Here is a 12483-nt window from a genome sequence, read left to right as displayed (position 1 = left end):
GCACTATTATTCGTATGCAGTTCACAAGCTCACACAACCAATCAATGTACTGTTTTTCAATCGTCATCGATATGCAGTGGAAAGGATTGTGTTGAGTTTGCTGCTTCTAGCCGAAAAGATGGACTTTAAACCAAAAGAGATAGATTCAGGCAACAAGGCAACTTGCCACTTCTTAAAGCAGCGACGAGAAATTGTATTCCACTGGTCATTCCGGATTCCGAACAGCGAACGCGCCCGAGGTAGGTCAAGTGAAATCGAAAGCATAATTTAATTTATTATTCAAACCCTCAAATTGAGTGAAATTTTCCACGCAGCCACTCAACCACTACTAGCTGGCTGGCTAGCCTGCGGCCCACCCAGTCAGGCCTGCGGCCCACCCAGTCAGTCAGGCATGCAGCTTGAAGATGGCCGCAGAAGCGGAAAAAAAGTAGAAGAAGAAGGTGTCCAGCAAAGTTGTTATTTTACCATTTCCCATCATCACTTTTTTTTGCGCCTTGAAAAAAGCCCTCGAATCGGAAGTCTGGGAAGCGGAGGTCAGTTTCGGACGCTGGAGAAAGTCCAAGAAAGTCTGGTTGCGCGAAGGCGAAAAGGAATTCATTCACACAGTTTCCGCCACCGAAGGGAGGGAATAGAACGCGAAACGGTAAATCGATTCTGATACGAAGATCGCCAGAAGACAACGGACGAGCCGGTCGGTCCAGCCGTCAAGCGGAAACAATGGACTCAAGGCTGTGCCGAACGCCGAATCCGAGCACTGTCTTGGTTTTGTGCAAAAACGGCTCGGCTTTTTTGCTGTCAGCTCCTCCAAGACCGAGTCAAGACCAACGACCATACCATTACCGCCGACTTCCGGTCGGATGGTGGCGAGCGAAGCTTTAATGTGTTAATTTGCATCGAACCTTTCTGCTGACCGCGGGCTAGCGGACCGACCGGCCACTAGGCGGCTCCATCTCTTCACCTTTGCCAGCGGCAATTAGCTGTCTCGTTCGCTCTCTCTCTATCTCTCGATAGCTCGTTGTTTCTACTCTGGCACTTGATCCAGCGTGCTGCATCTTCGCTGTCCACCTGCTGCTGCCTTAACGGTCGATGTTCTTGAGTGCTTTTACCGACGAGAAAATGAGCGACTGGCGGAATGAGTTACTAAATATGAAAATGAGACAAACGAAAGAAAAAAAACCAGCTTCTCCTCACTAATACAAGCAAAATGTCTTGGGCATCGCGAAAGATAGTAGGTGTGACTTGAACGGTTTTTACGTTGAACCAGTCCACGACAATAACCAGCGGCCAAGTTACGGAGCGCGACAGGAATTTTCTTCCACTTTTTCCCCTTCTTGTTCGCTAGCGGTCATTTATGCAAAAAATAAAATCGATATTCCCTTCTGTTTTTGCTTACTCTCCGTCGGCCGGTGTCCTTCCGGCAATTTGAATTTAATTTTTCCCAGCCAACCCTCCAACGAAAACTTAAAATCTGAGTTTTCACGTCCAAGCATGGCTCGGCATTTAATGTATCCTCGCGCGGTCATTTCATCTTTAGCGGGCTTTGTTTTACGCAGATTCCACCCAGGGATACTTGCTTTTACTTTCAACACCGTAGCTCCTAAAGATCTGTATCTTGTTACGCAACAGCACATCCTCTTTAACAATGCAATTAGCTTGATTTTAAGGTAATCAAACCATTCTGGAACGGTTTTATCTGAATGTTGCTAATTGTTGACCTTATTTGTGCTTCTGCTGCTGCTGCTGCTTTTCTAAAATGGGCTAAGATTGAGGGTTTGAAAAATGAGCATTAGTTGAATGCACCGTTTAGCCATGAACCTGCAGGTTCACTAAACAATATATAAGATTCCGAAGGCCAAAAAATGTATTACAATTATTTTCTAGATACTGTACTACCCTACTATTGATAAAAAATATCTTTCTTCACTCGCTATATAACGCAAAAAATGTTCTCCGGACGAACTGTGTAGTGAAATGGCCCAAGATGCATTTGAACGGTAACCGTGACCGTAGTCCAAACTATTCAAATGCTCTTTCTACGCTGCGAAGCATTCCTTAATTGTGGCGAAACGCAGGGACAGGGAATGGCGAAGGACGCAGCACCGAAGCGGAAACATGCAACGCTGAAGACACCGGTGCCGGCAGCAGAGAGATGATGAGGATGAAGATGAGTTAGCCTTGACGATACTACGATGGTCCGCGTTGTGCTTTTGCCGCTAGTCGAGACGCTGCGACAAAACAGAAACAGCGAGCGCACCCGCTTTTTGCGAAAGCTGGAAGGCACACGGAAGACTGCCCCCGCATCACCACCGCTGGCCACCTACACACTGCACACTGGGTTGCGTGTAATTTAATGCGGCACGGCGGGAATTGAGACGTCAAGGCAAGAAAACCCATCCCCATCAACAATCGAGTCCTGCATGGCGCTGAACCTGACGATCATCATCATCATCGTGATGGACGGACGGATGGACAGCGGCGGACAAAATTGACTCTTTCTCCCTCTTTCTTATCCTCCTGCTTGCTTTGTAGAGTCTCGGCAAGTGGTGAAAGGACGAGTAAGCACTAACAGCAGAGCAGAAGACAAAGAGGCAAAAATTTGCACATTCAAGGGAATTCTGGTCAGATCCGTCTTGACTTCAATCCTGCCAACCTCACCCGTGCCGTACATAGTATACAGGCATTACTCGGTTGGCGGTTTGCTCCTCGAGGATCGTCAGGAAGACGACGACGAAGACGTTTGTGCTGTATGTGTTCGTGTGGCGGAATATGTACTGTAGTGCTTATGAGCGTTGGGTTTGGAGAAAAAGAGCCGAAGAGCAGACAAGACAGCGCCCGATCGCAGGGGAAAAGAAGTGAGAAAATAAGTTGTTTTGCACGTCAAGCAGACGACATGGGAATCCCTCCGTTCAATCCCAACTCGCCCGCCCGCCCGCCCGCCGTCACTGGCATCTGAAAGTCCCACAAAACATCTTCACCCCCTTCTCATCAACGTCTTTTGTCCATTGGCTCTCATCTTTCATCGCTGCCTTTCCACCGTCACGTCGAGGGGATTTGAGATAATCATAATGAGGATTCATAATAACGAGCATAGACCGTGATGATTAAGGCCGTTGCACTGACAGGAGCAATGAGCTAACAGCATAAGCAAGTTTGCTCGTTACTAAAGTCCACACAGTGCAAGCAAGGAAACAAAGAGAAAGTGAGCATCCCTACGTGTACGGTAGGCGACACATTCGACCATCTAGAGCGCTTTAGCCAACCAGCTTCGTGATATTGTGCAGCGTACAAGGAAAATTGCCAACAAACACCATTAAGCCTCGTGAACCGTACTCAAGTATTAACCTGCTACTAACAACTAGCCTTAAAGAAACTGTTTAACAGTAAATAGAACTATTAAATTTATATAATGGAAATGGTTTATAACTTTAAATGGGAATAAATATTCTTTATAAAAAGAGCTCTGCATTCATTTTGAGCATATTCCTTTTCGGAGGTTTTTCCAAAGAATGGCTTGTAGCAGTTGGTTTAAAAAAAATAGCTTAACTATCTTTATATTAATATTACCGTACAGTACAAATACACAGCCGATTTCAAAGTTTTATAAAATAAAAACATTTACCTTACAAGTGAATGCCCTTTTCCGTCCTTTGTTCATCGCACACCTTGCTCGATCGGGAGCTACGGTAGCCAGTCACTGTCGCCATCACATTCTCCCTGCTCCGATCGCTGATCATTCTCATCGTCATCTAGATCAATTACATCCTGAGCGATGCTTGGTTCTTCCTTGATAATGCTCCCTTTTTCTTGTTTGATTTCCTCTACAGTCGACGATTGGTCTCGTGCTGCCTGGACTGTGGGTTTATTGCACTCGTTGCCACTGTTGGGGCCAAGCGTGGACATGAAATTTGTGATTGACAGCTGTAATGCTTTACGTTGCGGTCGAATTTCTCCCTGGTACCACGAAGCCGGAACCATTGGAGTGCGATTTGGATTGGAATTCCCATAAGGCACCGTGCTGATCACTTCGCGCGGTCTGATGAATTGGACAAACCGTTTGAGCTCATCGAAACTGGAATGTTCCGAATACTCGATACCAACGATGTTGATTCTCCCGCGCCACTGCGGTTTACTATTCTTCTCCCATCCACTAGGCCGCAGAGCTATCACAGTATCATATCGGTCGGGAAACTGGCTCATATAGTCGCTCAATTCCTACGATAAATACGAACAGAGCAAATATTATTGACTCATTTCTTAACGCCTAAAATACAAAACAAAGTACTTACATCATACGACAATTTATTCATTGCCAGCACATGAATATTTGCGGCCGCTGGGTCAGCAACTAGTAGTGATAGCTGATCTGGATCGGCAATGGCACTTAGAGCCTTCCAACGATTCGGTTCCGTCCACACTTTCATCCCAGTGGCAACGGCTAGTTCCATCCACACCTTCTCTTTACCTATCAGATAACTCCCGCACACTATTAGCACTTTGGCTCCAATATGTTTGTTAAGAAAGGCAACAACCGTATTCCGTGCATCGGACACACTTTCCCACTGAGATTTAAATGCATATTTCGAAGAAAGATAAGTCGTATCCAGGTATATACAGTCGATAGGATAGTTCCAAAACTCGGGATACTCTTCCATTTCCGCCGAAGCGCGGAAATCTCCGGTGTGAAGGATATTGGTTCCGTTTGGCAAACGAAAAAGGAACATGATTCCACCAGGGCAGCTATAAGAACAATAGGCAAGAAAATCATTGTCATTGTTATTCATATCTTTGTAAAGTATGTTGTTTTGTATTATAACATTTTACTTACTGGTTTGCATCCAGTGCAATGATTTCAACATGATCAATCACGATCGGCTGGTGTAGCTCAATGAGTCGGTAATGCTCCTCAGGAACATTGATAAACGTTTTCACCAAGCGCGCCGTTATCGGTGACATGATAAGGGGTTTCGCGAACGATTTTTTCAGTCCAATGTAATGATCCGCATGAAAGTGTGTAAGAAAGTAGTGTGTCACTCCTTCAATATCACCGTACCGGAAACCGTCGACAGCAAAGTTGGTTCCGGCAATAATTTTGTACTTGGGACACACGATCTTCCTTCCCTCTTTCTTCGCGGTACTCTTTGGTGCTTTCGATTGTCGAGGCCTAGCGGGTGGAGTCTTACATGAAGCGCTTCGTGGAGTTTCCTTCCTCAGCGCACGACGCTTGGAAGCACTGGTTTGAATGTCAGGTGTATCAGGAACTAGAAACGATACACCCGAATCGCACGTCGACTCATCGACCGACACGGAACTTGTAGTGGCGATTGGCACATTCACGCGCTCCATATTCCAATCTTCCTGTTCCGGGTCGTATGCAGCACTCTGCATCCGCTCCATGCGCTCCATTATTTTAGCTGGACACGATTCGGCGGCCGACAGTTCCGGAATATCGGAAAGCGATACAATTTGCGAAATGCGTAACGGCGTGCTACCTTCTTTGATAGACACCTGTAGCATGGTCTCCACCTCCATGTCGCCAGTGACTATCGTCGGCATTACGGATTCCTTCAACACCTGGCAATAGCCCAAGCGTTCCGGATCTACGTTTTGTTTGTTGAAAAAGTTCGTGATCCGTTTCTGCGAGTCGTCAAAGTACTTTTTGGTCAGCATTTTGATGTTGGTTGAGGGACAAATCTTTCGACGGACTTTACCGGCCGCCTTCCTTGGCAGTGTTTGTGGTGCCTTCCTGGCAGTAGAGTTAGCTGAAACATTAAATACCGTCTGTGAGCGCCTTTGCTATCCGGGCAAATAGCATTTATAAATACCTGCAGCGGTATGCTTTCCTCCCGTTGTGCAAACTGATGACCGGCCGGCAGTTGGACTCAGCCGCCCCTGATGTTTTGATGGCGTAAAGTACTCCCGAATGGAGCTTTTCGAAGGAGTCTGAGAATCGTTCTCATCATCACTGAGGATAATGATTGTTTCAGTCGCATCTGCTTGTTCTCCACGCACAGGTTCAGGAGGAATTTGGCGCTTATCATCACAAACTTCGGCTTCCGGAGGTTCACATTTCTGGGCAGCTTTTACGTCCTCCGTAGACTCTCTTTTTCTACGGCCACTAGGTTTACGACCACTTAACGTAAGCGATAGCCTGTTTGAGCTACGCAACGTTCTTTTCGGTGCTTCTGAATCCATATTTTCACCCGATCGACGATTGTTTTTAATTTCCACAAGTTCTTTTTCAAGGATCCCCCATCGCCGCGCAGATTCGCTGTTGACGTTGATTTTGGCGCTCTCGCTTTGTTTACATTCCGTGACAGCCGCCGAAATAGGATATTTTGAGGATATTTAGAAGATATTTCCCGAAAAACACATTTTTCATTTTTGGAAATAATTTTATTAACTATAAAATTACTATACTCACTTAAACGAACAGTTTGGAAATATCTTCGTACGCTACATCACTGACCAGTCTTCCTTTCAAGGGTCCTGAGGCTATCTCTAGTGTTACACTGAACCGCTGCGTGTTGATCGCTTTGAGGATCGCTGTACATCCGCGATAACCACCGTTGAGCACGGCAATCTGTTTCCCAACCGCCGGTATTACCGTCTCCAGATGTGCTTGATCAACTTTTAGCTTTTCGCCTGTTTCCAGTAGCTTGATTTTAGCTCTATACTTGTCTATCACTTCCACCACGACTCCCTTTTCTTTGTAGTACTTATCTCCTAGTGCTTTAGTTATTAGTTTCACCACTATACCCTCCGCTAGCCAGTAATCTTTACGGTTAGATTTCTCTTTCTTTAGTTCCTCTTCTTTGATAAGTTCATCCAAGGCCGATGGTTTCTTCGATCCACTGCCTCCGTCAGTTGGTTTGAACTTTTTCTCTTTCTTAACATCTTTCAACAGTTCCAGGGGTCGTTTTGGTAGAACAGTAGCAACCGAAGCGCTCGGTTGCTTCGTTCCAATCTTCAGCTCGAGCTTAATAGTTTCCTCCTCGTTTTCTCGTTTCAATTCGGAGTAGCCTGAGCTGCATGGTTCGTCTTCCGTCTTCCCTCGGCGTACCTGCTCCTCGATAAACTCAGCCAACCGCTCTGCGTCATCTTTGTCCATCTTTTGCTTTTTCGCCATCTTCTCCTGCATGGCGAGTGTCTCCGGATCGCGATCGATGTAGGTGATAAACCAGCCCTTTTCCGTCTCATCGACCACGCAATGCCCATTGCGTCCGAGGAATTTCACAAAATCCGAAAGCGAGTGCCATTTCGTAGCGTTCATGTGAAGGTGGTGGCGGTCGGCGATGTAATCTTGGTACACCTTATTCGCAGCTACCCGTTTAGTGCCAAATTGTCGGCGCAGAATTTGCAAATAGCCGGTCAGGAATTCCTGCGAAAAACTATCGATGAAACGGCCCGCATTGTCTGCAAACAGTAAAATTTGTCGCTGGTGCGACTCGCTCATCAGGTGGCACTTGAATCCGTTTTCATCCCGGCACTGCTTCTCGCACATCTGGCAATACCATCGAAGTTTCTGCAAGCCCTTGGCCTTCATCTTGTTCGCCAAGTACTTTGGCGTACCGACCTCTGCCTTTCCTTTGCCCATTTTTAATAAAACTCCAACTTTTCCAAACCAAATTCCGCGCTGAACAAGTTTTGCTACGTTTGTTTACTTTCCTTTTGATGTCAAGACAAAAGGCATACAGGCGGGCCAAAAAACAATTAAATGAATCCGTAATTTTGGCTTTCTGAGCATATCGGCGATATGAAAATGTCTTTTTTTTGCACCCTATTGATTACCGGTTCAACCGGTTGAACATAATTTTATTTTCTCAGACAGTTTCTACACACAGCCAAAATTTGGCGGCTAAAGTCAAAATTGTCGGCAAAAGTCAAAAGCTCCATATAAAAAAAATAATGGTGTGTGTAGAGACGCTTGAAAAGAAGAACTTCAGAAAAACTACAGAATCATCGCGAAATAACTTTAACACACCTGCAAACAGCTTTTTTAAAAATATAATATGCTTTAAGCTGATCGGCAGACACATAATGCTGCGCTCCAGTGTAGGCCGTACCGTAGATGTAGATTTGTCTCCATCTGCCATTATTTTTTCCAAAATGTTGGAAAAATGAAGTTCTCTTTTTTGACTTTAGCCGCCAAATTTTGGCTGTGTGTAGAAACTGTCTCAAATTTCGCTGTAAAAATGAGTCACTCACTAAATAATAGATAAAATTTAAACAAACTCAGTTGACCAATGCTTTTATTTAGGTTCTTTTAAAATAAACTGTCTCTGATCGACGTCTCCTCGTCCTTTTTTCAATTTCACAAATATGTACTTAACTTAGGTACAACCTACGCCGTGTTAGCGACACGTTCGGTTTCGCTTGGATTTCACGTGGGCGATGGCTGAGGGGGTCGAGTTGTAGAGAAATATTTTGTTGTTGCTGATTGCATATTTTCTTTTAATTTTCTATCGAGTTAATGTTTACTCAGGTTTTTCTTCGTCGAGCTCCAACAATTCTACGAGGATATTCGATCAGGCATGGATCAAAGCGGTACGTGGAACGTTTCCACCCACACGCTATAGCAGCGGTGGATTTTTGTTGATCTCATCATCTTGTGCTACCGTTTCAGTTCATTACCAGTGATCGATAATTGCACGACAAAGCGATTCGTACAGAAGGAAATAAGCTCCAGGTATCTTACGTTCTACACCAAAATGGAAAGTCGGCAGTTCTCCAGCCAAGCACCGTTGGCAAACGTGTCAACGGAAACAGCGCCAGACACGTCCTTCGAGCGAATCAACACAATCATCAAATCCGTTCAGGATAATCGCGACTATCGTGGTTTACGATTACCGAATGGATTGAAAGTGGTTCTAGTTTCCGATCCAACCACTGACCGCTCGGCAGCGGCACTTTCTGTCGCGGTTGGACATCTAAGCGACCCACAGGAAATACCGGGACTAGCGCATCTGTGCGAACATATGTTGTTCCTTGGGACCGAAAAGTACCCGAAAGAAGACGCATATTCCGCCTTTCTAAAGGAACACGGAGGAAGTTCGAATGCCGCGACCTGCTCCGACATTACAAAGTATTTCTTCGATGTCGTCCCGGAACACCTGGAAGAGGCACTCGATCGATTCGCCCAGTTCTTCATCGCTCCTCTGTTCAACGAGTGTGCTACAGATCGTGAGATTAAAGCAGTTAATTCGGAACACTTGAAGAATGTGTCCCAGGACTTGTGGCGAATTAAGCAAGTGCAGAAGTCCCTCTGCAACACCACGCATCCGTACAATCGCTTCGGGTCGGGAAATGTGCAGACCCTTTGCGATGATCCTCGAAAGAACGGTATCAACGTGCGGGACGAGCTGATGAAATTTCACAACAAGTGGTACTCATCGAATCTGATGAGTTTGGCCGTTTTCGGAAAAGAAAGCTTAGATGAGCTGGAAGCGATGGTGATAAAACTGTTCTCACAGATTAAGAACAAACAAGAGACGGCTCCTACCTGGCCGGAGATGCCGTATGCGGACGATCAATTGGCTACGAAAATCTACATTATTCCCGTCAAAGACACTCGCTCGCTGGCTATCTACTTCCAGATGGAGGATCTGGAAAAGTACTACAAGTCCGGTCCGGAGCACTACGTAAGCCACCTCATAGGGCACGAAGGCAAAGGCAGCATTCTGTCCGAGCTGAGGGCTCGTGGCTGGTGTAACAAGCTGATCAGCGGATATAGTAGCTTAGGCCGAGGGTTCGGCTGCCTGGAAGTGATGGTCGATCTGACTGAGGACGGCTTCGAGCACGTGGATGGCGTGGTTAAAACCATCTTTCAATACATCAATCTGCTGCGCTCGAAGGGACCGCAAAAGTGGATTTTTGAAGAGTATTGTAAACTGTGTGAGATGCTGTTCCGGTTCAAGGATAAGGAAAATCCAATCAAACTGGTGTGTAACATCGTGGCATCAATGCAGACAGTACCGCTTGAAGATGTACTCGTAGCTCACTTCTTGATCAGCGAATGGCGACCGGATCTCGTGGAGAACATTATGCAGAAGCTAACTCCTGAAAGGGCTCGGTACACAATCGTTGGACAGAAATGTAGCGACCTTGCCACAGAGCATGAGTATTGGTATGGCACAAAATATGGCACGCGGAAGGTAGACAAAACAACGCTTGAGGTTTGTATCGCGTGAATCGGCTTACAGTATGGTCTGGTATAAACTTACATTTGTTTTATAGTATTGGTCAGCGCCGGATTTGAATGACAATCTGCATCTTCCCGAGCCGAATCCGTTCATAGCGACCGATTTCGATTTGTTGCCACTGGACACGTCTATGGAGAACTATCCCGTAATCATTCACGACACTCCAATCATCCGTTCGTGGTTTAAGCAAGATGTGGAATTTCTCAAACCGAAAGCACTGATGAACCTCGATTTCAATAGCCCGATCGTCTATTCGGATCCATTAAACTGTAATTTGACTCATCTGTACGTGCAGCTTTTGAAGGATCATCTCAATGAGTACCTTTTCGAAGCCGATCTGGCAGGACTAAGCTTCGGTGTGAGCAACACAACCTCCGGATTAAGTGTAAGTGTTCCCTTTTGTATACTATTAATGTGTTTCAATAATTAATTCTGCTTCGAATTTTTGCAGCTCTCAATCGGAGGATACAGCCACAAGCAGCAAATTCTGCTGAAGAAGGTATTGGACAGTTTATTTGATTTTGAGGTCGATATCCGTCGGTTCCAAATCCTCAAGGAACATTACGTACGTGGATTGAAAAATTACGGCATGGAGCAACCGTACCAACATGCCGTGTACTACCTGGCGCTATTGCTTACGGAGCAGGCATGGACTAAACAGGAACTGTTGGATGCTACCAAATGTAAGAATGAAATCCTAAACCTTACCCCATCTTACGATGTAAAGAAATGAAAAAGAAGCTTGCATTTCAGTCTTTCACTTACCTCTAATGTTAATGACCCACTTTCTTCATCTTTCTACAATTTACCACCTTTTTTCCTTTATTTTCATGCTCCAGTAATGACAGTGGAACGTTTGCAATCATTTATCAAGCAGCTGCTATCGCAAATGCACGTAGAATGTTTTATCTATGGAAACGTGAATCGGGAAAGAGCCATGGAAGTTACACGAATTGTGGAGGAGAAAATGATACAAACTGACGCCAAAATAGTCCCACTTTTGGCAAGACAGCTGTGTCAGCGGAGAGAACATAATCTGCGAAACGGTTAGGATGATTCTATTTGGAACATTCGTTCTCATTCCACACAGCATATGCTAAGTGTCTTATCTTTTTGTGTTCTTTCTAGGAGAAAGCTGCCTATTTGAGGGTACAAACGAGTATCATAAATGCTCTTGCACCCAACTGTACATGCAGTGCGGACAGCAAGAAACGCACTCCATATACGTCGACATTCTGTCCCAGCTGCTCAGTGAAGCGTGTTACACGCAGCTACGCACAAAGGAACAGCTGGGATACATCGTGCTATGCGGAACACGGAAGGCAAACGGAGTCTGTGGACTTCGTATCATTGTACAGTCGGAACGGCATCCGGCGTATGTTGAAACGCGGATTGAAAATTTTCTCAACAACATGGTGGTACGTTTCTTCGCAAGCAAAACAAGCTCTCAAGCAGTTCTTCAATTGTGCACGTGACTATACTGATTTTTTTGTATGTTTCTTTAGAATTACTTGGAAAACATGACGGAAAGCGAATTCAATCGACATAAGGAGGTGTTGACCCAACTTCTCCTCGAAAAGCCAAAGCGAATGGTTACACAGTTTAACATATTTTTACATGAAATTTCCCTCCGGCAATACCACTTCAATCGGGCACAGGTTGAGGCAGCAAAGCTACAAACAATGACCAAACAACAAGTGATTGACTATTACAAGGTCGGTGTTACCCTCGTTCACGGTGCCGTACTACCAGCGACAATATTCTAATTATTTCTCTTTTGCTTATTGTTTGTAGGAATACATTCTACTGGGCGGTACCGCAAGAAGCACGCTATCTGTCCATGTTCTCTCAACGGCAGACGGAGGTGCTGGATTGGGCAAAACGCCAGAGGATGAAGAACCGTTGGGTGAATCCGTTGTGGATGACAAGCAAAGCGTGCTCCCAACGACGAAGGAATTCGTGAGGGTAACTGATCTGGCAGTCTTCAAAGCGTCACGATCGCTGTATCCGTTGGTTCAACCATACATCGACATCCTGCCCAAAGGAGGACGCTGCAAACTGTAAACCAATCATTGTGTACCGCACTATGTGGACAAATCAATGCGTTAGTAGGGCAACTCATGAGCCAAAGGCATGGCCACAATCTAACCTTCAACAGTAATTTCCGCCTGCTGGTGTACTTAAAGACTCGACGGAGGGTGGCAGGTTAAAAAAGATAGTTTTCGATAAAGTACATCTGGTGTTTCGTGTTACCCACAAAATAAACTGTTTTCTCAATTGACTT

The 12483-nt window shown here is 45.4% G+C and overlaps 3 protein-coding genes across 3 annotated transcripts; 1 reads left to right on the top strand and 2 right to left on the bottom strand.

The window, feature by feature from the left end:
- Nucleotides 1-3544: 3544 nt before the first annotated feature.
- On the bottom strand, nt 3545-6232 carry LOC126576949 (DNA cross-link repair 1A protein-like). The gene is made up of 4 exons (XM_050238270.1): nt 5823-6232; nt 4826-5759; nt 4287-4737; nt 3545-4212 (listed from the first exon to the last, which is right to left on the bottom strand). The coding sequence occupies exons 1-4, from the start codon at nt 6190-6192 to the stop codon at nt 3679-3681; spliced, it is 2289 nt and encodes a 762-aa protein (XP_050094227.1). The 5' UTR covers nt 6193-6232; the 3' UTR covers nt 3545-3678.
- A 189-nt stretch (nt 6233-6421) lies between these two features.
- Nucleotides 6422-7642, bottom strand: LOC126576948 (DNA/RNA-binding protein KIN17). The gene has a single exon (XM_050238269.1). The coding sequence runs from the start codon at nt 7592-7594 to the stop codon at nt 6422-6424; it is 1173 nt and encodes a 390-aa protein (XP_050094226.1). The 5' UTR covers nt 7595-7642.
- A 762-nt stretch (nt 7643-8404) lies between these two features.
- On the top strand, nt 8405-12480 carry LOC126576946 (insulin-degrading enzyme). Its single transcript, XM_050238267.1, has 8 exons — nt 8405-8544; nt 8624-10172; nt 10234-10584; nt 10651-10882; nt 11039-11245; nt 11328-11617; nt 11705-11914; nt 11994-12480. Exons 1-8 carry the CDS (start codon nt 8471-8473, stop codon nt 12261-12263), a joined length of 3183 nt encoding a protein of 1060 aa, XP_050094224.1. The 5' UTR covers nt 8405-8470; the 3' UTR covers nt 12264-12480.
- Nucleotides 12481-12483: the final 3 nt, after the last annotated feature.

The sequence above is a fragment of the Anopheles aquasalis genome, chromosome 3 (genome assembly GCF_943734665.1).
Source record: "Anopheles aquasalis chromosome 3, idAnoAquaMG_Q_19, whole genome shotgun sequence".
Taxonomy (NCBI): Eukaryota; Metazoa; Arthropoda; class Insecta; order Diptera; family Culicidae; genus Anopheles; species Anopheles aquasalis.
The sequence above is the reverse complement of the archived record's forward strand: the minus strand, read 5'-3'. Positions and strand labels throughout refer to the sequence as shown.